At 32.1% G+C, this 26,909-nt stretch overlaps 1 protein-coding gene across 1 annotated transcript in view; it reads right to left on the reverse strand.

Annotated features, from left to right (window-relative positions):
• Positions 1 to 26,909, reverse strand: part of LOC100372022 (NAD(+) hydrolase SARM1-like) — a 43,462-nt gene that overhangs the window by 13,372 nt on the left and 3,181 nt on the right. The window contains exon 3 of the mRNA XM_006816939.3: positions 15,375 to 15,676. Coding sequence (XP_006817002.1) covers positions 15,375 to 15,676 — 302 coding nt within the window. The remainder of the gene's footprint in view (positions 1 to 15,374; positions 15,677 to 26,909) is intronic.

Consider the following 26,909-nt stretch of genomic DNA (forward strand, 5'->3'; position numbering starts at 1 on the left):
ATTTGCTCTATTAGAATCACCAAATTGCCCAACCAATACGAAAAATGTCCTACTGGATTCCTAAAGAAAATTGTTCTATAGAATTGTGGCACATAGACCATATTTGCTTTATTAGTCACCAAATTCTCCAATCATTACAAAAATGTCCTATAGGATTCCCATAGGAAATTGTACAATGTACTATAGCGTATGTATATATTATTGCAGTTGCAGCACCAATGTGCATGTGAGCTAAAAAACTGTTTTTTTTTTTAAATGTTCACATATACCATACTCTTACTGTACCATTTATGCTAACTTTTAAAACAGGTTATTAAATATGTATTTCTAACACAGCAAATATGGTAATCATTAATCAGAGAGTTAAATTCTAGGTTAGATACGATTCAAATCGCATCAGGGACAAGATGGACAGAAAAAAAATGGTAATAAACGTCTCAGGAAAAAATAAATGCAGAACTACAGAGGCTGTATAAGTGATCGAGTTTATTAGTTTCTAATTCACTTAGGAGATTGGACGGAAATGTCCAATCACTGCAGGGAATTCATCCTGCTGGCAGGGATCATGGGAGAGGTAAAATAATCTGAGAGTTACATACTATAGTGGCAGCTTAAGAATTAACCTGACTCATCAGTTTTGAAATAATACATGTTAAAAACAAATCAACATGCACTGGTATGCAATAATAATTGTTTGGACAATTACAAAACAAACAGATGAATGTCACTAATTTATTTTAACTAACAATCCTTATCCATTATGTTTTATTTTTTGTTACTTTAATTACTTTTAACAACTGATAGAAATGTTTTTTTTTCTAAAGATGAAATAAAATGAGACTGTTATTCTTACTATAGTGATAACAAACTCGATTACTGACATATCAAAGTTTGTTGAAAACACTGCATATTAAATCACTCCGAGAGGCCCCAGACTTTATAAAGCAATGAGCACTGCCTGGGAATATGAATATCACAATATCACTGAATTATAGATATATGTCATGTTGATGAGACTCACAGGTCATGGCTACATATGCAATAAAAACCATTAAAGTAAAATTTTATATTAAAACTAGATTGCATGTGGTGATAAAACAAATCAATAACAGTTGCTGTCTACCATATGTGCTTGATAATTCGGAAGCACATGACAAGGTTAATGAGACAGCTCTCAACGAGGGAAGTCTTGTAATATGGACAAATATGACTCAGTTATATGGTTCAATGACCACCTGGATATATTCGTGACAGGTGTTCCCTCAGTGACAGTCTACTGATGTCTTGATCCAAGGGACTCTATAAATTCGAGAGAGTAATCAGGTGATAGGTTGTGCTAACCAGAAATCAAGAATGTTCTGATTTTCTCCTGCTATATCAACTAGTCTGCTAAATCAATATTAGTCTGTGTAGACATATAATCAGCTTTGATTGCATTGAAAATTGGATGCAAATTGATAAATTGTTTAATATTATTGCAAGTAGACCAATATACTGTATACTTAAATTGAATGTCATTGATTACTCATTTGAAATAAAATAAAAGCTGCCTATGAAAACAAATGGAATACGGAGAAAATTGTTTATAGAATTGTTCAGATGTGTACAGTTTATAGAAGTGTTCAGATGTGTACAGTTTATAGAAGTGTTCAGAGGTGTACAGTTTATAGAAGTGTTCAGATGTGTACAGTTTATAGAAGTGTTCAGATGTGTGCAGTTTATAGAAGTGTTCAGATGTGTGCAGTTTATAGAAGTGTTCAGATGTGTGCAGTTTATAGAAGTGTTCAGAGGTGTACAGTTTATAGAAGTGTTCAGAGGTGTACAGTTTATAGAAGTGTTCAGAGGTGTACAGTTTATAGAAGTGTTCAGAGGTGTACAGTTTATAGAAGTGTTCAGAGGTGTACAGTTTATAGAAGTGTTCAGATGTGTACAGTTTATAGAATTGCTCAGATGTGTGCAGTTTATAGAAGTGTTCAGATGTGTGCAGTTTATAGAAGTGTTCAGAGGTGTACAGTTTATAGAAGTGTTCAGAGGTGTACAGTTTATAGAAGTGTTCAGATGTGTACAGTTTATAGAAGTGTTCAGAGGTGTACAGTTTATAGAAGTGTTCAGAGGTGTACAGTTTATAGAAGTGTTCAGAGGTGTACAGTTTATAGAAGTGTTCAGATGTGTACAGTTTATAGAAGTGTTCAGATGTGTGCAGTTTATAGAATTGTTCAGATGTATGCAGTTTATAGAATTGCTCAGATGTGTGCAGTTTATAGAAGTGTTCAGATGTGTGCAGTTTATAGAAGTGTTCAGAGGTGTACAGTTTATAGAAGTGTTCAGAGGTGTACAGTTTATAGAAGTGTTCAGAGGTGTACAGTTTATAGAAGTGTTCAGAGGTGTACACTTTATAGAAGTGTTCAGAGGTGTACAGTTTATAGAAGTGTTCAGAGGTGTACAATTTATAGAAGTGTTCAGAGGTGTACAGTTTATAGAAGTGTTCAGAGGTGTACAGTTTATAGAAGTGTTCAGATGTGTACAGTTTATAGAAGTGTTCAGATGTGTGCAGTTTATAGAAGTGTTCAGAGGTGTACAGTTTATAGAAGTGTTCAGAGGTGTACAGTTTATAGAAGTGTTCAGAGGTGTACAGTTTATAGAAGTGTTCAGAGGTGTACAGTTTATAGAAGTGTTCAGATGTGTACAGTTTATAGAAGTGTTCAGAGGTGTACAGTTTATAGAAGTGTTCAGAGGTGTACAGTTTATAGAAGTGTTCAGATGTGTACAGTTTATAGAAGTGTTCAGATGTGTGCAGTTTATAGAATTGTTCAGATGTGTGCAGTTTATAGAATTGCTCAGATGTGTGCAGTTTATAGAAGTGTTCAGATGTGTGCAGTTTATAGAAGTGTTCAGAGGTGTACAGTTTATAGAAGTGTTCAGAGGTGTACAGTTTATAGAAGTGTTCAGAGGTGTACAGTTTATAGAAGTGTTCAGAGGTGTACAGTTTATAGAAGTGTTCAGAGGTGTACAGTTTATAGAAGTGTTCAGAGGTGTACAGTTTATAGAAGTGTTCAGATGTGTACAGTTTATAGAAGTGTTCAGATGTGTGCAGTTTAAAAAAATATTCAGGAGTTTAGTTTATAGACAGAGGTGTTCAATTTATACAAGTGTTCAGAGGTGTTTATTTTATAGAGGTGTTTAGTTTATAGTGGTGTTCAAGTTTGCAAGGTGTTTAGTTAATAAAGGTTTTCAGGTCAAACATTCATTTCCAGTAATATAGGATCGCATTAATTACCAGAAGACATACAAACAATTTAATAAATGATTTATAAGTGATGCAATTTAGACTGAGAGTACTTGAGTTATTTCACCAAGATTTAAGGATTAACACATAACACCCTTCAGATGATTTAATGCTCATGTATGTCACATCTAATAATATTTGAAGAGACTTTCTATGAAATACAAATCATTTCAAATGTCAGATCTCAATACCTATAGTTATCTCACAGATGCTCTTAAAGCCCATTGTCACATCTAAGTAATAATATTTGAAGAGACTTTCTATGAAAAACAAATTGTTTCAAATGTCAGATCTCAATACCTTTAGTTATCTCACAGATGCTCTTAAAGCCCATTGTCACATCTAAGTAATAATATTTGAAGAGACTTTCTATGAAATACAAATCATTTCAAATGTCAGATCTCAATACCTTTAGTTATTTCACAGATGCTCTTAAAGCCCATTGTCACATCTAAGTAATAATATTTGAAGAGACTTTCAATGAAATATAAATCATTTCAAATGTCAGATCTCAATACCTTTAGTTATCTCACAGATGCTCTTAAAGCCCACTGTCACATCTAAGAGGTATGTAAATGTGTCGAAATGGGCGTAGTGCGAGTGGTTAGTGCTAGTAGCACTAATCCGAAAAAGTACTAGATCTGGCGCTAAAACGGCACTAGATCTAGTGCTAAAACGGCACTAGATCTAGCGCTAAAATGGCACTAGATCTAGCGCTAAAATGGCACTAGATCTAGTGCTAAAATGTACATAGTGCGAGTGGCATTGATATCACGTTGTCAACGACGTCGAGACATCCCGTAATTGTCCGAAAATAAATTAATATTTACGTAAAATTGTTGTATCTTTCATTCATTGGAAATGTGCTGCAGTGGGAAAATTGAGAATGTACAGGAATGTCATTGTCCACGTTTGTCGTAATAGACCTTTGAAACAACGCGATCGGCCGGGAAACTAGCTCCATGGACAGTGAAACTGCAGGTCAAACTTCGCAATTTTTACAAATTGTGAATAGATACACTGTATGAAATGGTATTGTGTGGAAGTTTGTGTTTTCAACTTCGTCGTATGTAAACTTGTAACTTGTATGTAAATGGTGGAATTCAGCGTTGATTTTTTTTTAAATCGCTGACGTGCCGTTTTATTTCTAGTCGGCGCCAAACTCAATGAAAATAGATCTTCAATGAAATTATGATAACATATATGAACTAAATAAAATGTTGTATACTCCTAGTCTAAGTCCCGGGTCCCTGTAAAGCTCGATGGATTTTGTGTGTACAGCGACCTGTGAATGGGCATGTTGTTCATCAGTACCGCTGCGCTGGGAACCAGACAGAAAATGAACCGTTGTCTGGTTGTCATGACATTGACCTTTGCGGGCATAATCAACCAATGGTAAAAGTGGATTCACGCAATCCTGTTGTTACATTTTACCACGGAGGTACTAACGGAAGGAGCCACAACGCCTCTTAAGTGGCTTATTTCCTTTTCTTTCAACCAAAGTTAATCCTAATAAGGACATTGTATAGCTCATCTTTGATGTCGAAGATAGTTTGCGATTGCTTACACAAGTAACCAGTTAGCGGAATGTGATATAACCTCGCCGATTTTTTAACCATATAATATATGTCTAGACACTTTCTCAGCAATAATATTTTTTAGGAGTCCTTAGGATTTTTTTTTGTAGACTCTCGAAATCTTGTTCTTGTTCTTGTTTACAGTTGCTAATAATTAAAACATGTGAAATCTGTGTAGTTACAAGTTCGTCTGTTGAATTTCCGGTTTCCTTCACAGCTAAACAAACCCAGTGCGCATATGTGATGATCGTAGTTTCATAATGCACATATATTTTATGGTCACGTTAAAAAAAGGGCGATTTTTCGGCAGTTTTTATTTTTTTTTTATTTTGGCGTAATTTTTCGGACATTTCAATCTTTCCTGACGCCTAAAATAGTCTATTTAAGTTTTTATTCAAGAGCGTGTTTATTGTTACTAGCGTGAATGGGTATCTTCGTTTGGACAAAGAGCTGTTATCACTGTAAACAATGTTAAATTATTCTTCTAATGCTCAGTTCATCTTTTGAAAACAACTATTTTTTTATTTGAAAAAAAAATCATGCCATTTTCCCATCAAAATCCAAGCCAAAAGATCGTACTACAACATCGGGAAATCTCTTCCGCGTTGCGTTCAACATATTTAAATGAGCTATGGTGATTTTAACACGTTGGCATCCTCTAGCATTTTGATTGGTTAGATTGTCAGATCTCAATACCTATAGTTATCTCACAGATGCTCTTAAAGCCCATGTCACATCTAAGTAATAATATTTGAAGAGACTTTCAATGAAATATAAATCATTTCAAATGTCAGATCTCAATACCTATAGTTATCTCACAGATGCTCTTAAAGCCCATTGTCACATCTAAGTAATAATATTTGAAGAGACTTTCAATGAATTACAAATCATTTCAAATGTCAGATCTCAATACCTATATGCAGCTGCAGATGCATCAAATTCAAATTTCAACAACAAATAAATGAAACATAGTCTCTGTGCGTTTTTAAAAAAGTACTTCAAAAATTAAAACTTTGTGTATACAGCCATCTTGTGTAACAGTTAAGTTAGTTCATAACAAAACATATTACTGTAAAATCTGTATTAGAAACCGCGGCTTCTATTAAAATGGTACAATGCAACAGAGAGAATGCGGCTTCTATTAGAGCATCTACACATATGAGAAATGATGAATTTTTGGTTCTCAATTATTCAAAAAGAATGGGTGCGACTTCTATTAGGGATGCGGCTTCTAATACAGATTTTACGGTAATAGATATGTGCTGCAGAATTGAGAAAAAAGGTCAAAATGCACTGCTGTAATCTGCACCTGCATGTGGACTAACAAATCAACATGAAATTACATACTATACAAAACTAATACTTGGATAAAATTTAGGATAATCTTGCAGCCATAATATACAGCAAAATATTTCTCTGAGAGTTGGCTGCAGGGAAGTACCTGAACTGCATCATTTGACATATTTTAATGAATTAACATTAGAGTACCAATACTGTAAAATGACTAATATACACTGGATTTAAATCTCACTGATTTAGCATTTTGGGCTTATTCAGTGGGTTTTAAATTCATGGTAGAACAAATTTAGATAATACATATTTTACATATTCACTGGGTTTTAATTTAGCCATTTTCCAGTCAGCGAAATACCAAAATTAAAACCCATTGAATAATTACCCCTTTTACAGTATACTATGTATTCTTTATATCTTAAAAGTAAGAACATGTGTCCATGAACATGAACTGCTTATAAATTCTTGCTGATTTTTTTCATGAATTTCTTGATGCAGCATTTGAAATTACTTTATATTCAGGGGTCAGAAAATGAGAAGCCATGTTCAGAATATATATCTATATCAGATATATCTATATGTTTGATGATAAAAATAATGTCTTGATGCGAGATTTCATTTCAGATATCAACAAATAGCATCTCATTTCAACCCAATTATCTGATCACATTCAAACACTTGATTTATTTAAATTGAAATCAATGACGGATTGCCTGCAAGCTTAATACAATTAATAACATTATACCCATGTACTAGTAGTAGAATTGATGCCCCATCTATTGCTTTACTCATTAGCTACCGTAATTTTAAATTGCATATGGCTACAAAATTGATATTTACACAGAAATGTTGCATCATAATCCTATTCTTGAAGACGGACATCTGGGAATTGTTACCGTCTTGGTGAAAACAAAGTCTGAAAACTCTCAGAAAACTGCACTTTAGAATAGTTGTGCTGTTTTCTTGATTAGGTTAGAAAACTGAAAATTATATATTATATTTGCTTTATTTGTAGTATATGTGATTATGTGAATGCCAAAGGTGGGTCTATGGTCAAAAAATGTCATATTTAAAAGGATGAATTTGTATGTGTTTTTCTTGCGCCTTCTGAAAACCTACGAGTGCAACCAAATTCATTAAATTCATCCTTCTATGACAATGAGATCCCTTGAACACCTGAACCCAATTTCAAGCATCTTATCATGCAGTTCCAGAAAACATGCAGTAATATTCAGTGCATACATCTACAACACAAACTGAAGTGAAGCACAGTTATTGAGTGAATTTTGGTTTTTTACACACATTGTATTTTTGGGACACGTATATTCAACGTGATGTGGCATCGCAACAGTATTACCTTAAACGATTAGTCATCTGATATATATACAAAAATAAATACAAATTTGAAAAACTATTAAGCTCAGGTGATAGTTTTATTATGAATAGCCTTGCTAATTTAGGTAAATGAAGTTTTAATCAGTCTGTGTATAAGTACATTGTTTATATTTTTTTCCATTGTTTATGTAATTGACCATAGATGTTATATGACATATATTTCATTTTGTGTCAAATATTCTATTCTACTCTACTGTAAAATGGCTAATTTTCACTGGGTTTAAATTTCGCTGATTTATCATTTCAGGCATAATCAGTGGGTTTTAAATTCACGGTTTTATAATTTAGATAATGTGTTCTATACTAAATATTACATATTCACTGGGTTTTAATTTAGCGCATTTTTTAGTCAGCGAAATAAGCAAATTTAAAACCCAGTGAATAATTAACCCCTTTACAGTATTCTATTCTATTCTATTCTATTCTATTCTATTCTATTCTATTCTATTCTATTCTATTCTATTCTATTCTATTCTATTCTATTTTACAAGATGTGTAAAATACATTGAACACATTCCTGCATGGATGACTATTACAGTTATCTTTATATTACATTATGTTTTTTGCATGATGAGATAAGAGAGTTAATCTCAATATCTTCATTGTACAAAATGAGTTGTAATTTAGCCTGAGGTTCTAATTTTAAACGAATTTCAGTGATTTAAAAAAAGAATAGTGAAACCATATGAAATATTAATGCATTTGTAATCAAATTAATTAATATTATTAAAAATATTATTTAATATTGAAGTAAAAATTTGTGGAAAATTACTCTGGATGTGTTGATGCACAGACCAATCGTTAACTAGATTGTAGCTAGGATACTGAATACATCAGTGCACCATATGTCAGGAAGTGCTGGGGGAGGTATGTACGACGTAGAAATAGTGCCGTATGCGAGTACCAAGTTGCGAGTCGCAAGTAGCAAAATATGCCGTATGCTAGTGGTAAAAACGGCATATGCGAGTGGTAAAATGTATCGTTTGCTAGTAGCAAAAAAGCCCTATGCGAGGGGTAATACAAAGGCTTGTAACGTTTGCTTATAATATAACAACGTACGTTCAATTGTGTTTTATCACAGTAAAATCAAATATTTAGCATGGTTATGAAATGATGTGTACATGGTTGGTTGAGACACCGTCCCTCAACACCGGTGTTGAGGGACGGTGGTTGAGATTGGCATGATGCTGTATCAAAAAAGTTCGTTCCGTCGTTTGCATAGAATCGATGTCTGCTCTTCACGAAATTGCACAGGAAACGTGAAAGCACAATAATTTAATAAACGGCCATGACCAGCCAGCACACTCCGCATAACATGTGAAAATTGTTTTTTCTTTCGGTAAAATTAGTATGAACCCGTGGTCAGCGATTAAATTATCATTGAATTATAAGTGTAGTTAGTAACGGGTGCATGTTCACCGAAGGGTCACAGAATTCTTGTGTGACGCGCCGCCGTTTAAATGAAGACAATGGCAGGTTTCAAAAGTAGTCACACCTCGGAGAGGTGTTAAATTTGCCACAACCCAAGTGTTAACTAGCACACAATTCCATAATACATAGTACGTAATAAAGAAATAAAGTGCATGTTGAGTGGTAAGTCCGCATGTTTACGAGACGTCCCTCACACATGGAATGTATTTACACGCAACCGGGATCAAATTTGAATTGAAACAAATTGAAACAAAGAAGCGTCTGCCGTTGCTTGGTCAGGATAGAGAGACAATTTTCATGGGTAAATGCTAGTAGAAGACTTAGCCTCGATGCCCCAAATACTTCGACCTAACCACTTTATTTGTACAAGTAGAAAAAGTGTTATGTTTCGTTAAAACATAGACGTTCTATTTATTTCCAACGCGCGTGGTCGGCGCCTCTGATTGCGTTTATTTTGTATTTTTATTTTCGAAATGTATCACTTGCTGCGTTTTTTGTTGTTACGTCTCGCAAATGTCCAAGGTCCAAGTAGTCTGGTTGAAACGTGCGTTCCCATTGGTCGACAGAATCAACAGTTTATAGGAGAATTTAGCTGAGGGCCTGTACTTCATTACAAAGCTGTTGAAATACCACGAAATTAACATCACGTTATTCCTAATCAGCAAAACAGCAAGTTTGTTGTCCAAATAAACGCAATCAGAGGCGCCGACCACGCGCGTTGGAAATAAATAGAACGTCTATGTTTTAACGAAACATAACACTTTTTCTACTTGTACAAATAAAGTGGTTAGGTCGAAGTATTTGGGGCATCGAGGCTAAGTCTTCTACTAGCATTTACCCATGAAAATTGTCTCTCTATCCTGACCAAGCAACGGCAGACGCTTCTTTGTTTCAATTTGTTTCAATTCAAATTTGATCCCGGTTGCGTGTAAATACATTCCATGTGTGAGGGACGTCTCGTAAACATGCGGACTTACCACTCAACATGCACTTTATTTCTTTATTACGTACTATGTATTATGGAATTGTGTGCTAGTTAACACTTGGGTTGTGGCAAATTTAACACCTCTCCGAGGTGTGACTACTTTTGAAACCTGCCACTGTCTTCATTTAAACGGCGGCGCGTCACACAAGAATTCTGTGACCCTTCGGTGAACATGCACCCGTTACTAACTACACTTATAATTCAATGATAATTTAATCGCTGACCACGGGTTCATACTAATTTTACCGAAAGAAAAAACAATTTTCACATGTTATGCGGAGTGTGCTGGCTGGTCATGGCCGTTTATTAAATTATTGTGCTTTCACGTTTCCTGTGCAATTTCGTGAAGAGCAGACATCGATTCTATGCAAACGACGGAACGAACTTTTTTGATACAGCATCATGCCAATCTCAACCAACCATGTACACATCATTTCATAACCATGCTAAATATTTGATTTTACTGTGATAAAACACAATTGAACGTACGTTGTTATATTATAAGCAAACGTTACAAGCCTTTGTATTACCCCTCGCATAGGGCTTTTTTGCTACTAGCAAACGATACATTTTACCACTCGCATATGCCGTTTTTACCACTAGCATACGGCATATTTTGCTACTTGCGACTCGCAACTTGGTACTCGCATACGGCACTATTTCTACGTCGTACATACCTCGCTGGGGATGTAATTGTCAGTTTGATCAGACAGGTCTACAATGTACACATATCAGTTTCAAAGAGACCAGTTCCCTTTTTCAGGACTTCTTATAATAAAATTCATCAACTCCTGAATCAACTTCATTATTTATTTAGCATATTTGGTCAGTAGCATATGCTTTATACATAAATGACAGAGGTGTGTCAGGGCAAAATAAGACATATTTTCATAGATTTTTACAATTTATACAATTTTTGGTGTATGTTCACTACTAATGCATGCAAAAATGCATAATTATAGCAATATATAATAATATTATTAATATTTTATAGGTATTTTTGTGAGTGTACATGTATGTATTAAAATATGCAAAATTATCAAATACAAACATAGTACACATACAAAGTAAGCAAAATTATCTAGAATGATTTTGGATTTGTTAAAAAGTAGCCGAAATGTTGTGACACTATATCTAATTGGTAGCGGGAATTGCGAATCCAGTTATAAAAAAAGCCTATAAAATTGTGAACAAATATTTTTGTGAATATCACTGACCGGGTAAGATGCCCACCACTAGGTGTCTTGTACATTGTGTATGTCAAAGTAAATATGGGAATTAATTTATTTGAAAACATTGATATGTATGCAAGACATAAAAACATAATGTTAGGGAGGGTGTGTGGAGGTCAGGTAATGAACAAATCTTAGATGAGTCCACAAGGGATTTACAATGTACATATACGAAAATAAAGCAATCTGACAAGTTTTCAGAAGTTGAAAATATCATTTTTTACCAAAAATGACAAAAATTAAAGAATCGAAAATATACCCATGCAATGAACAAACTTGAGATGAGTCCAACTACATATATTTATAAAAAATAAAGCAATTGGACTTGCGGTTTTCAAGAATAATTCAAAAATATAATTTTTGACCGGAAATTACAAAAATATTCATCAAAATTAGAAAATTGAAAATATCACAAAGTGAACAAATCAGAGAGAGGTCCACCCGAAGTCCATATATACTGTAGAATACATTATTTTCGCTTGGAATTTATTTTCGCTGAAGGGATGATTCCGTGAAAAAAAAATCCAGCGAATATACTTTTTTTCCTATATTTCACATTAAACTCATCAAAAATCAATGAAAACAAATTCCATACAAAACGTCCAAAAAGCCTTTTCAGCGAAAATTAATTCAAGCGAAAATAAAGTATTCCACAGTACTAAGTATTCAAGCAATTAGACTTGCGCTTTTTCAAAGCAGTGACATGAGAACGATGTGTGCCAAGACCATGCAGAAACCAAAATGTTTTCTGAGCCATATATATTGCCAGTAAAATTTGAATTAATACCTGAAATGATTTGTTGAAAGCTAAAATTCTCTGATATATTTACACCCTCTGATACATGCAATACATATTAAATTGCATTTTATTACATCCTCAAGCCAAATCAGTGACAGCTAACTGAAGTAGAGCTTAATCTAGTAGCCTTAGCTTGATGTCTGACCCTCACCTCATGTCTAGATGTGTTAATTCTGTGGTTGACAGAGAATGCAAAACAATTTTATAGCCATGCATGTCCTCTAATGTCTCTATTATAAGTGAATCTCTAATAGAAGTAAACATCAACTAAAAATGCATATACTGCTTCATCATTAAAATATAATTAACTTTATGACTTTATAGACACACCTCTGTCATTTTCATGTATTAAAGCGGGGGAGTCGTCACCAACACATGCGTCAGATGGCCATAGTGTGTCATTGTTTACAAACAACAATTTTAGAGTGTGTTGTTATCATTGCTTGGGAATCAATTCCTGTGCGTGCACAGGTGACGACCCCCTCGCTTTAACCTTTTCACCACCAGTTTCCTCTTTTCATCACAAATTCACAAAATTGTCCTGTTTATAGTCTGCACTTTCTTCAGAAGATTGGGACAAAAATAACACAATTTTGGAGGTAAAAACTGAAAAAAGGAGGACTATGTCATTGACAACTACTTCTTTTTAATATATCACATATTTTGGCTAAAATAGCCACATTTGAACACATTTTATGGTTTTAGCTTTGTTTTGGGAGGGATTTTTTACATATTTGCAAAGTGGGAATACAACTTAAAAAAAAAAAATTAAAGAAAATAAAAACAAGTACTTGCATTACATCATCCTTTTAAGAAATACATAAAGTTCGATATATATGGCTCCTGAACTACATTTACTGAAAAAATTTTGAAATGGCCACCAGTCAGCCATCTTGAATCAGATCTGACAATAAAGTTTGACATTCCTTTTTTTGGTTTATAAATGGTAACAATGATTTGTTAAAAAACAACATAAATGACAGCAGAAAATGTCAGAGAATTGATGACATAATAAACCAACCAGAAAACAGAAGGAACAATAATCAAACAGTATTGAAATTGTGACGACAGTGTTCGTTTAACCCATATATTTTTATGAGATGTTAGATGCCATACGTGCTGCACTAAAGAATCGATTTATATGAGAAAGCAACAAGAAATCCCCTAAGGGCATTAACCCATGTCGTCTGTATCAAATAAAATAAAATATCTTTTACAAACCACTTTTTGCCCTTGAAAGAGTTGTCATGGAAACTATATTTGTTTCACACTAATTAGTACAGCTATTTGAATACCTGAGTAATGTGCATTGTATACAGAGTCATTACCCCATAATAGATAAAGTTGCTAGGCAACCAGTCCATGGATGTAAATGGTAATGTGGATTCATGGGTGAAATAAAAGAGCACATAAAATTTGAACTCAACAAACATGTTTATATTACCACTTCTTGAAAATTCTGATGAAAATTGTAACACAAATTCTTTTCTTTTTGATATCAATGTATACCACATATGCAAATGACACTGAGCTACATTTTTATTTCAACCTCAACTGTACTTAAATTTAAACACATATAATGAAAAACTAGCATTTAAAATGTGCTGCAAAAACTGATGTTACTATATAAATTATAATTTCCCTGTAAACTGAAGCCAGTGTCTCAAACAATTGCGTGACTCAAATATAAATTTAATAACCTTGGTTTCGTGAAAATATCATTTGTTGCGTGATGAAATTTCACAAGCCTTTGTGTTGTACACAATCGATAATCCAATTGACATGCATATATAATACATTCATGATTATTCTTAGAATGCAATGATCTGAGAAACTAGCTTATAGGTATAAGCTATTGAGTATTTGCATGATTCAAACCACATGTACTTACATAAAATTAAGCATGAATGATTCAGTGAGAATTCAAACATAATTTGTTTGTTTCCTTGTGTCTTTTCTGGCAATCACTTCTAAATAGGGCATATATAGTACACGTTTACAAAATGATATAAACAAGCAGCCTCTCGGCTGAGATAGCTCCGCTGTTAGCGATGCACATTTCAATTAAAGAACAGAAGATATCATTAGAAAATGAACAATATGGATAGTATCAATGCAATGGGACTTGCTGTTTTCAACAAGAATTCAAAAATATCATTTTGCACCATAAATGATTGTGGTTTTTAACAAGAAAAAAATATCACTTTTTACCAAAAATGACAAAAATATTCACCAAAATTAGAGAATTGACGATATCATTACAAAATGAACAAATCTGAGAGTGGTCCACATGTAGTACCTATATATGTAATATCAAAGCAATTGGACTTGTGGTTTTTAACAAGAAGTCGAAAATATCACTTTTTACCAAAAATGACAAAAATATTCACCCAAATTAGAGTATAGAAGATATCATTACAAAATGAACAAATCTGAGAGAGGTCCACATGTAGTACCTATATATGTAATATCAAAACAATTGGACTTTTGTTCATTTTGTAATGATATCTTTAATTCTCTAATTTTGGTGAATATTTTTGTCATTTTTGGTAAAATGTATACTGTACCCTGGGTAATGTCAAGGTCAATGGTAGATTGATATATACTGCACCCTGGGTAATGTCAAATGGGTGATGGATGTATATGTACACTGTACCCCAGGTAATGTCAAAGGTCACAAATGAGCGCTCCAGTGCTGTCAAATGAGGTCACAACAAGACATAACGGTAATGCATTATCAAGTGCGATTGAGTGAACAATGAGTGAAATATTCAGCAACCAAACTGAATAAGGGCAGCCTTCTACTAATCAATAATGAAACAAGAGAGCTGGATATAGTCTTTGATAATATGTTCAAAATGAACAATGATACATCAGTAATGCATAGCTTGCAGTTAACATTTTAACTCACTTGTTGAATATGTATGTTACCTATATATTTACTATAGTCAGTTAAGCCAAGTGAGTTACTACATGGATGTCAATTTTACTTGCCCTGGGCTATAGAACTACCCTTATTAGGCCCTGTAATGAGACAGAATACACTGGCCACCTATATTAATTAATTTTGTTAGCAATTGGCTTAATATTACCCCCAATGGATTGTTGGCTGTGTAAGTTTGGTATTTCCCCCCTGATTTGTAGAAAAATGAAAATCCTTGTCTCTTTATTTAGTTTCAAGTCATATTCAAGATGGCTGCCTCTATATATTAAATATCGGTAAATATCACATTTATTTTATTATCACTTGTATGCCAACTGACTATAGAAGTAGACATAAACCCAAAAATGAATTAATTGTAAGTAGGTCATTGAAACATAAAACACATGCACTACTAACAGAGCAAATACAATAATCATATTTTTGTGTTCTTACCTTCTTCTCTGAAGGCTATTGGTCATTCCGATGTCAATCGTCAACTCAGCATTGGAGATTGTCAACAACAAATCACCATCAACCAGATTGTTGGAAAAGTTCTCAATAAAAGATTCAAATCCACAGCCTTTCAACCAAATTGACACATGACGCACTTCCCAGTTAGCAATATTGTCCCCTAATTTCTCAGGCACATGTTCTCCAAGCGCAGTCAAGGCTTGGATGGCGAAATTGGATGCAATATCATTGTTGCTACTTGCTAGTATTTGTAATGGTTCAATAGCACCAATGTCAGAAAATACCTGCAATTGAATAAATTAAAATTATATTTTGTTGAAACCAAAACAAATGTTACTGAACGATTTCTAGTGATGACACTGATTGGTCCAAAGGACAAAAAAAATATTTTATGTTGCTGACTCAAACCATTATCAAACAAAACTTTGAGATTTATTGAAATGCTAATAATAATTGTGAGAAAATGTAACTTACCTGTTCATGATTTACATGTCATAGAATGTAGTACAGATGTCACTGCAAGGGATGTACAACAAATCTATTTATTGTAATCAAAGTATTTTTTAACAAATTTTTGGGAATGTAGTTAGATATAATCATACATGAAGACCACATGGTGAGAGTATTATCAACTAACAAGTAGTTAAGACCAATACAATCACATACTGTGTCTATCCTGGTATTCGCAAGTAATAATATTATTAATAATAACCATAATTCTATTAGTTACAAACATTTGTTTTTCACAAGCAACTGCACAACCTAGCCAAAATAAAATACTATCAATATATCTTGATATCTTTGGGCTGATATCATTTTAATATCAGACTTTTGGCTGATATCATTTTATCAGACTTTTGGCTGATATCATTACAATAACAGACTTTGGGCTGATATCATTTTAATATCAGACTTTTGGCTGATATCATTACAATAACAGACTTTGGGCTGATATCATTTTAATATCAGACTTTTGGCTAATATCATTAACAGACTTTGGGCTGATATCATTACAATAACAGACTTTGGGCTGATATCATTTTAATATCAGACTTTTGACTGATATCATTACAATAACAGACTTTGGGCTGATATCATTACAATAACAGACTTTGGGCTGATATCATTTTAATATCAGACTTTTGGCTGATATCATTTTAATATCAGACTTTTGGCTGATATCATTACAATAACAGACTTTGGGCTGATATCATTTTAATATCAGACTTTTGGCTGATATCATTACAATAACAGACTTTGGACTGATATCATTTTAATATCAGACTTTTGGCTGATATCATTAACAGACTTTGTGCTGATATCATTATAATAACAGATTTGGCTGATATTATAAGAACAGACTTTAGGCTGATACCATTTGAATAACAAACTTGGCTAATACCATTATAAGAACAGACTTGTGGCCGATATCATTTAAATAACAAACTTGACTTATACCATTATAAGAACAGACTTTAGGCTGATATCATTATAAGAACAAACTTTAGGCAGATATCATTATAAGAACAGACTTTTGCTGATATCTTTATAAGAACAGACTTTAGGCTGAAATTATAAGAACAGACTTTAGGCTGATATCATAAGAACAGACCTTTGGCTAATACCATTATAAGAACAGATTTTTAGCTGATATCATTTGAATAACAAACTTGACTAATACCATTATAAGAACAGACTTTTGGCTGATATCATTATAAGAACAGACTTTGGGCTGATATCATAAGAACAGACTTTGGTTATTATGTAATGTATTACAATGTAGACCTGTGGAAGTGTGATGAGAATTCTGAGATTTAGCATACTATACATATAGATCAATAAAAGACGAAAGGAACCAGTGTTATCAACTTTTACCACGGGTAATTTACTGGTCATCAACCCATTTGGCAAGATTTATCTGTATTCTATGAAGACGTCAATCAAATTTAATTCGAACACAACAAAGATTATGCATCAAACAAAATACTAGTAAGTCAACTGGCTGGCCAACATATTATGTATTTGTGGTGTAATACCTATAGTGCCTATAACCCAATATGTGTAATACAGTATAAAACAGAATAGAATCTAAAACAAGTACATCACAGCGGGCAACATTTCACTGGAAATCTATATCTTAGGTGTCACCTGATCCTTCTTATGTTCAGTTATTTTTACACAACCTATATGCGATGTCAAGTTAGCAGATATCAATTATGATACTGATATCCCTACACAAGCCTAGCTATAAACCAACGGTATTTTACAAATAAATGCATATTTATTTATCCTTAGGTTATTTAATTACTTTTCTATTTTTGGCAAGTGTGTGTGATAGAATTGTTAATTGAAAGTTCTGAAAGTTATTTACGAAATAAAGACTCCTTAGGTAACATGGCATGTGGCAGAATTGTTTTAATATTCAATGAGGGAGAGAAAATGTTTTTGAAATAATTTAATTTTCAGCTGACTGATATTTACTCATGAAGAAGACATGTTCTAAAGCGTGAATCACTATATGGCAGGTGTTATTCAGGGCCAAGGTGAAAGTCAATTTCAATTCAATAATCAATAATCAATGATTGATAGCTCACATAATTAGTGCAGTAGCCTAATATACCTTTCACCTCAACAATGAATTTAATGTCACTTTCCTTTCTATTACTGACTCTGTAAGCATTTGAACCTGAAGTTGAGTGCTTTCAAAATAACCACAAATTTAGTCCAAACATGACTGCTTATACAAATGTACCTACAATATACTGTACATATACATTTTATTTAGTATTTAAAAAAAAAATGCAGTCAAGTCAGTCACTTACATTTTTAAATTTTTTTTAGTGCAGCAATGAAAACAAAAACAAAAACTAAAACTGTATCTTATAATATATTTGACAGTACAAAGACAGTACAGAAAGGAGTATCGATGCAACAATGAACTGTCTGAGTGCGTACTTTGCAGTATCCTCATAATAACCTTATTATTATACATCTTTTCCTCCCATCATGGGAATGCCAAAATCCAAAATGTTTAGAACAGATTTAGTGAACTTCTTTGCGTTGGGTCCAGTCAAACCATGGGGACAGCTATGTTTGTTTTTATTATTATTAGAGGACCCTTGCGTGTAATCATTCCATATTTGGAATGCACGTTTCATAATACCCAGTGCAATACCAATAGTACAGTCTATATTTCACTAAAGTGTAAGAAATATATATATGAAATATATTACATGCTTTACATTATTAAAAATTAATTTGTTATTGGTTCTATATATATTCACAACAACATGGGGGTTCAAGGACTGAATAAATAATTCATATTTCTGCTTGATGACAATAACCAAGTGGTGACACAAATTTAATAAAGGTCAGCATCATACATTGATCTAGCACAAACAAGTGTGATATACTCGATTGAGCACGTCTGAAGTCTGGTGAATTTCAACAGTATAGGCCTCTTGTACTTTACAAGGAGATTCATGTAGTATTCAAAGACCAGGAAAAGAGTATTGCTGGGCCACTGATCTCAAGGTCACGACATAATGAAATTGAATTAGATAAATCATAAATAATGTGAATAGTTAGTATTAATTTTTAATATTACCTATTTTATTAATTATTTTGGTGTTCTGTTTTAAAAATATATCACGTTGATCTATTTATTGCCTACATTGGGCATTGAGTCACTTTTCACAAAATAAACTTGCACACATTTTTACAAATTTTGATCAGTACTAATAGCGAATACAAAATCATGTCCATATGTTCCAAAATAACAAAGAAATTATAGTAAAATACAAAATATTTTCTAAATGTGGCACCAAAACTTAATATTTAACGATTAAACTACATATTTTATTATGCGAGTGTAATACGTGACTTAACATAATGTGTGTGATGTCTATACAAGTCCAACTTCAACTATTTTCTGATTCAACATTAAGTCATTATATACACAGTTGGGTTTCTTTCTCGTCAAATATATGGTATATATATATATTTCACTATGCCTCCAAGGTAAATACACTGATTTGATGAGCTGCGTTTTTACCGTTTTTTTTTTTAAAAAATTGTTGATTCATGTAATAATGAACCAATATGTGGTGATAAATGAATAAACATGTTGGAAAAATTAGAATGCAGTTTACACATAAGTAAACAAGAATGATTCATTTCTAGCTATTTGCAAGATATCGGGTATTAAAGGCGTAACCCATTTAAAATCTGAGGGGGGGGGGTCTGGAAGATTTTGAGAAAACAAAATTTATGTGTGCTGAAATCAAAGAAAAAAAACACAATAAGTATTGGGAGCTTTGGATGGTAAAGCTCGAAAAGTTTTATTCGATAGGTATTGAATGAATTTAAGTATGGCTGAATGTGGTAATATCCACAGACTAAATAGTAAAAAAAAAAAAAATTCCTCTCTCAAGAGAAATAAAAAAAAAATCTCATTGGGAAGAAATATAATGTTGAGACATGCTCTCAAGAAAAAAATCCCTCCCACAGTAGTGTGGAATGCAATAGCCTAATTTCCCCCACCCCCAGATTCCAAAGGGGTCAACCCTAGGAATAACAAATACAATGTAGAAATAAATAACATAATTCATGGCCATTTAACTGCCATTGTCAAATTTGTTTCCATCATCATATTTCTGTGCAAGGATGTTGATCTGAAATCAAATTATTGTTTTTTATAAATTCATTCAATATCATATTTTATTAGTTTGGTTCAAAAGTCAACATTAAAACGAGAGAAGATTATTGGCAAAACATCTGACTGGGAACAAACCTCATGTACTAATATGAAAGTATTATGTAGGTACTCTCAGCAAAAAAATTAAATTATTTTTTAGTTATAGATTTTTATGTCAAGTAAAAGGTTTATCATGTTCTGCAACCTTAGATAACCAACATGTTGAGTGGCATAATAACTTCATTTTCATAATCAATTTTGTGGCTTATTTTAGTAGTGGAAATTTCTAGTTAGTACTTAGCATGCAAAACGCATTTGCTGAACACATGTCTCTCACGCAAGATGGTGTCGAACCATAGTAAGTTTGTTTAAGTACAAGCGAGTTGAAATATCTCAGTCAGCGAAACAGCCACCTTAATTTGTGCGAGGTTGAAACCAGCAAAGCATACTGGGTAAAAATTAACTATCCATGAAATATTATATCATCAATGCTTTACCTCAGCAATAATGTTCAAAATATATTTTATAAATATGATTTACCATAAAAGATAAATCATTTTGTAAAAGATAGAAATACAGAAACTGGGTAAGCTCAGTTGGACACAGGTGTTGGTTGTATTAATGATTTACGTTATTTAGTCAGTACGTCTATTTTTTATTCCCTACACAGCATCTAAATACATACATATACAAGACCCCTCTCTACGAGTTGCACCACCTAAATAAATGAACATTTTCATATTTTCTTCTAGCTACTCAATCACATTCAAATGCTCTCAATCCACCTTGATGTTAGATTTGTTTGACAAGAAATTAATTAGAGAGTGGTGGTTATTGCGCAGTGTCCTGTTTGTTATGGAACTCATAGCAACATACACGATGTCTGTAAAACACATTGTCGTTTATGTGAAAATAGAACATGTGTTACACAGCGGCCAAAAAATTCAATGATGTACCACTCAAAAATAATTGGAATTTACTTCTCAATATTCAACAGTTCATAAATATATGTTTTACTGTCCAATTAAATGAATGATTACGGTACATTGTTTTTGAGGCAAGTAACACAAGTAACCAAAATGGCCTTTTTAGGATTGTATTTTGGTGACCTGGAAATAACGCAATTTACTGATACATATGTATATCATGTTCTTCAAAAGGTCGTTCATTCTACTGCTTTTGAGGTTATGAATCTAACAATTAACAAAAGCATTTATTTATTATTAAAAAAAGAAAACATACTTTCTCTGTGTTAAACAGAAAAAGTCTAAGAATTAAAGTGAGAAAAAAAAGAATTATTCAGTCATTGATAAAGAATGAAGTTACGTGACCTTCTACAGTTATAGCTGCAGGAAAAATGCGTATTACGATGAATGCACGTTTCATGCATTCAAGTAATGCTGTGTATGCCGTGACTAACGTCTGTGTCGAATGTGAATCACACAGTAAATGATTTTATTTCTACACATTACCCATTATCATATCGCTTTGAGGCACACATTGCATCGGAAATGACTTTCTTTTTTAATCACAATGTATAGTACAATTCATTTTATAAACCCAAATCTTTTCAATTTCTCACAGTATGTTGATGTGTTACCATGGCGTACATTTACTATAATTTGAATATTCATATGAGTTAATGATAGCTATGCGAATACCTTATTTGCTCTATTAGATGCACACATTAGCCAAACCTTGCATTTGTATACCGAATCATTGAAATATGATTCATTTTGACTGTAGATACACTGTAATTTACAAAGTGCATAGAACAAATACAGTCAATTAAATTTGAATTATTCTAAATATAATTCGCAATTATTAAACAGAAACATTTTTTTACAAAAATAAATCTTAAATTATTTTTTACATGATTTATGATTGACACAGATATGATTCACGCGTACCATATGTTGATATGAATATATTTGAATAATTAACTAAGTAGAAACACATGCATAATTTGTGATTTATGTTTAGTACAGTTGATTTTTAGGTCATTCCTACTGACCCATCGTGCATCACCACAAATGTAATTGCAGAACATTCATTAACATTTTTTAGAATCCAGTTTGATGTAAATTCTAAATAAATTGAGTGATATTTATGTTTATTTACAAAAGACATTAAGTTTTTTATTTATTTTTCTAAACTGGTGAATGCCATACTGCCCATCTTATGAGGCCAGCTGGATCATGAATCTGAATTTATTATCAATTAAACAATTTGATGCGCATTTGGGGAGTTTAAAAGTTGGTTTATCTATTGAAGTACAAATTGTGATATGCTAGATGGACAAGCGACAGTGCACTTACACCATCGATGTAGAAAAACTATTACAACCCCCTTCCCCAATTAATTGTTATCAATATTCCACCATTCTAATTAATTCCAATGAATGTAATTATGCACATTTGGAAGTTTTATTCAGATTCTGTTCTTTTTCATTAATGAGAAATAAAACCAATGAGTGAAATATCAGTGGTCATTGCGGCCATGTGCATTAAAATTTCATGTAAATTGAACCTTACATGTTACTATGTGTAGTATGGGACCCATATTGACTACACAGTCATGTAAACAACGAACACCATTTTACTGAGTGGCACTCCCCCAAGTACTCAATAATGAAATACTAAATCCAAATACTGAAAAACACTTTAAGATAATGTAAAATAATTCACAATCGAGCAATTCACCCAAAAAGTCCTTTTGTATCATTATGTGGATAAATTTGCAGTAAAACTCTAGCAATACAAGGTAATATGATTTTAATTCTCACCCTAATGCTAAAGACCATTAGGCATTAAGTGCTGTGTGGGACATTTCGAAATAAAGACTCAAGTAAGATTTCCTTTTTTACTCACTTGGAAAACCTGTACCATAAATGTAAGGTGTTTGCCACATGAATAATTTTAATTAATGTTATGATGATGCATGACGCTACTGAAAAAAATGCCGAGTTCAAAATGGTATTAATCAAAAAAGCGATATATTTTTAGGCAAGCTGCATTCCAAACACTATACATGTGTAATGTGTTACCAAATGCAATCAGTACATTGCCATTAATAACACAGTGTAGATAATCAACTGCGGAAATAGAATCCAGATTACATTCATTTCTTACAATGGTATGACCACGATATATTTACATATGCCGTCTTTCAAAGCGATGCCCAAGAGAATCAGCTACTTGCGATCAATACCTTTCTGGTCAAATGCAAGTTGTGTGTCAGAATTACATGAAGAGAAAAAAATGTCTGGAAATTTGTGTATTAATTAAAATCAACTTAATCAATTGGAGGTTATACAATTTTTTTAGGCAGCATAAACTCTTAGGCACCCTTTGAATGCCAATGTATTATTTATTATTAAAATATACCGTACAAATAACGATTTGTTAAATTCATCAAACACTCACATGGGCTGTGCATACATACATGTACTTCTATAGCACCCAGTTGATTAATAATTGTAATAATTTATAAATGACATCAAATACAGCAATACTAAACTTGGCAGAAATTGGAAAATGAGTATTGCATTATCAACCATATTTATCAAATAGGTTCTGGATTTAAAGTGAATGACTAATAAATTGGATGTTACATTACTTGGCAGAAATTGGACAACAGGTATTAAATTATTAACCATATTAACTACCTAGGTTCTTGATTTAAAGTGGATGTCAAATAATTTGGACTATTTATTATAAATAAATTAATTGGATGCTGCATTTCTTGGCAGTGATTGATCTGTATTTTATTACTGCAAATACTTCACCTTGGTTGAAACTTTCATAGGACTAAACACAAGAGGATAAAGAGTAGATGAATTGTAATTCAATTTACAATTGTTGAATATCTCTCCTATGTGCATTAACTTGCTGTCATTCATGATATATTACTTTTTTTTGCTATTAGGAAAATGTTCACTTATATTGCTCAAAGCATGCTTCTTGTGAGCTTCATGATCAAAGTATGTACATTCAGCTAAATTACATCTACATCAAATTTTACAAGTTTCAGCTAATTAATATTTATATGTAATTAATAAATTATATAATATGTGAAATAATTATGCATCTGAAACTGAAATCAATAGAAATCAATGATCCAGTAGCTGTATGGATGTATTTGAATGTGTTTTCTCTAACACTAAGAATTTTTTTATTATACTGTTTAAAGATGATCACAAAAAATATATGCAATAAGGCAGCACAAGATCACATTCATGCCTGTATACTTTGTGCTATTCTTGTAATAACTTAATCAATAAAATACAAGATATCCACCTGCAAAAACTGATCTTTTTCATAAAAAAAATGTTGAAATTTATATTTCAATTCAGTTCAATGTTATTTTAAGGTCATTCATTCATTGACTTAAAAAACACAAAAAAGTAAGTGGAGTGAAAAAAATACACATCACAATAGGACAATTTATTTTGTGAAGGTTGTACAGCATACAAAAAGAAGGTATATTAAATGGATAATGCACACGTTGCATCTATAATGCTTTGGTTTCTATATATACCTAATCGATATGCAAACCACATCATCTTAATTCCCACTAGTTATTTTATTGCACATGTATACACAGTATACAATGTAAGATGTCAATAACACAGGAATACACCTAAAATAATTTCATCTTTCCTGTTTTTATAATGCCAGGTATACACAATAGTTTCCTTGGAGACAAGACAAGGTCAAGAAACGTCTTTATTATGAACATAATAGATCTAGAAATGTGCATGTGTCCAGCATAGGTAATAACTACAGTAAAAGATTACATTTCAGTCAGGATTTTGTCATGATGTGGGTGTGTCACATAAAAAGAACTACCGTAGTTTTAGAAATCTTGCCTTTATAATTGTTTTCACCATGAATGCTTCAATGCACTTTAATTATTCACTTAGTTTTAATTTGGCTATTTTCACTCAAATTTGCAAAATTGGATGATATTTGAAATATCAGAAATTATGTTCATTTGGTTCAAAACTAACGAAGAAATAACAAAAATCATAAAATTTAACAAAATGTTGCTGCAAATTTTTGGGGGGAAATTTTTAAGAGAAAAGTAAGGAATAATAAATATCAAAAAAAATGAAATAAAATTGAGAATCAGTACACAAACACTGGAGTAATATTTTCAATCATAAGTGATTTCATAATTTGTTGTTCATATGAAAATTTTTGTCAAATAAAGTGAAATAAATATCAGTAATATTATCAATCAAATAGTGAATGATAAATTAAGTGAATTGGACACTTTAGGCAATAAATTAATGAAATGCTCTCTACAAAGCAGAGGTCATTGACATTACAATATGGTGAAGATGATGAATAGAAAGTAATGAAAGCAGTAACTACCAGCCAGTTTCTACAGTACTAAATATCGACTCTCGTGTGATAAAGCTTCAAACCATGATGATTTTATCAATTTAAACCAGTTTAAATGCAGTGGATTTTAATAATCCAATTATACCATTCGATTTCTGAGTTGAGTTCTTTCTCTGTAAAATTATTTCTTTGTCAATAATTGTTTAGGTTGCAAATACTATAAAGATATACCAGCAAACTGTTCCACCATAAATAATATTGATATTATGATATTTTGTTCACATATCTATTGTTATCAATATTAATATTAATCTCAACTCTAATTTTTGCATTATTTTCTAATAAATTTTGATTATGATGTGTAGAAAATAGTGGATCGCTCAGAATTCAAAAAGCTTACAAAAATTAGAAGGCGAGATAAAATAAAGAAGTTAATTTAGGGAAAATCTCTACTTAGATATAATCCATGCCATAGGGCAGAATTACAATATTGCAATTACCCTTCATTCAATGTTTAAACAGTAGCTAATTATAGTCACAATGTATAGATATTTTTACAGTGTAAACTGCTGGAGATTTAAAAGAAATCCCCCTAGACATGGTAGCACAAACCTAATTTGTCTAATTTAGAAGGCCAGTCAATAAGATTAGACACCATTTAAGAGATTCAGTTATATACTTTACAACGTTCTTTGAATTAAAACAAGTGTGGGAACAAATCAAAAAAATCAGCTCATCTTTTATCATTTTATGAAGGAAAAACAGGATCAAGATAAAAACCATAACTGATAGAATATGGATTTTCTATAAAAAATATTGTCTGAGTTTTTTAGCCAACACAATCACCCAGAATTTCATGTTTACTCCATCTAATTTTTGTTATTGAAAAAAAAAAATTATGCCAGTGTAATTTCTTGCTACAGATTTAAATATACCATTTTTTCTCCTAAAATTTGATGAAGGAAAAAAAATGAGCATATCAGATGTTACTTACTTAATAAAATCTCCAATTACAATCTGCTAGCATTTTACAGTAAATGAAGGAACTCAGATTTTACCGTAACATATCTACACAATTATAAATTCTGTAAACCTGTATTTTTTATGTAAAGACACGTTATCACATGATTTCATAAAATTCAAATTAGTTTACTGTAAAATAATTTATTTTAGCTGGAATTAAACTTCGCTGAAAAGACTTTTTAGGTGTTTTGTATGAAATTTATTTTCACAGTTATTTGACGAGTTGAATGTAAACTATAGTGAAAAAGGTATTTTTGCCAGATTTTATTTTCATTCCTTCAGCGAAAATAGCGAAAATTAATTGCATGCAAAAAATAAAGTATTTTACAGTAACTCGACAATTGGTTATTAATTTGTTTTAATGTTTTCCGGTTATTTCGAATGACATATTTACATCCATCATTTTAATTACTCTAAATCATTCCCATCACACTTTGCTATAATTTACTA

The sequence above is a fragment of the Saccoglossus kowalevskii genome, chromosome 16, assembly GCF_978046115.1.
Source record: "Saccoglossus kowalevskii chromosome 16, keSacKowa6.1, whole genome shotgun sequence".
NCBI lineage: Eukaryota > Metazoa > Hemichordata > Enteropneusta > Harrimaniidae > Saccoglossus > Saccoglossus kowalevskii.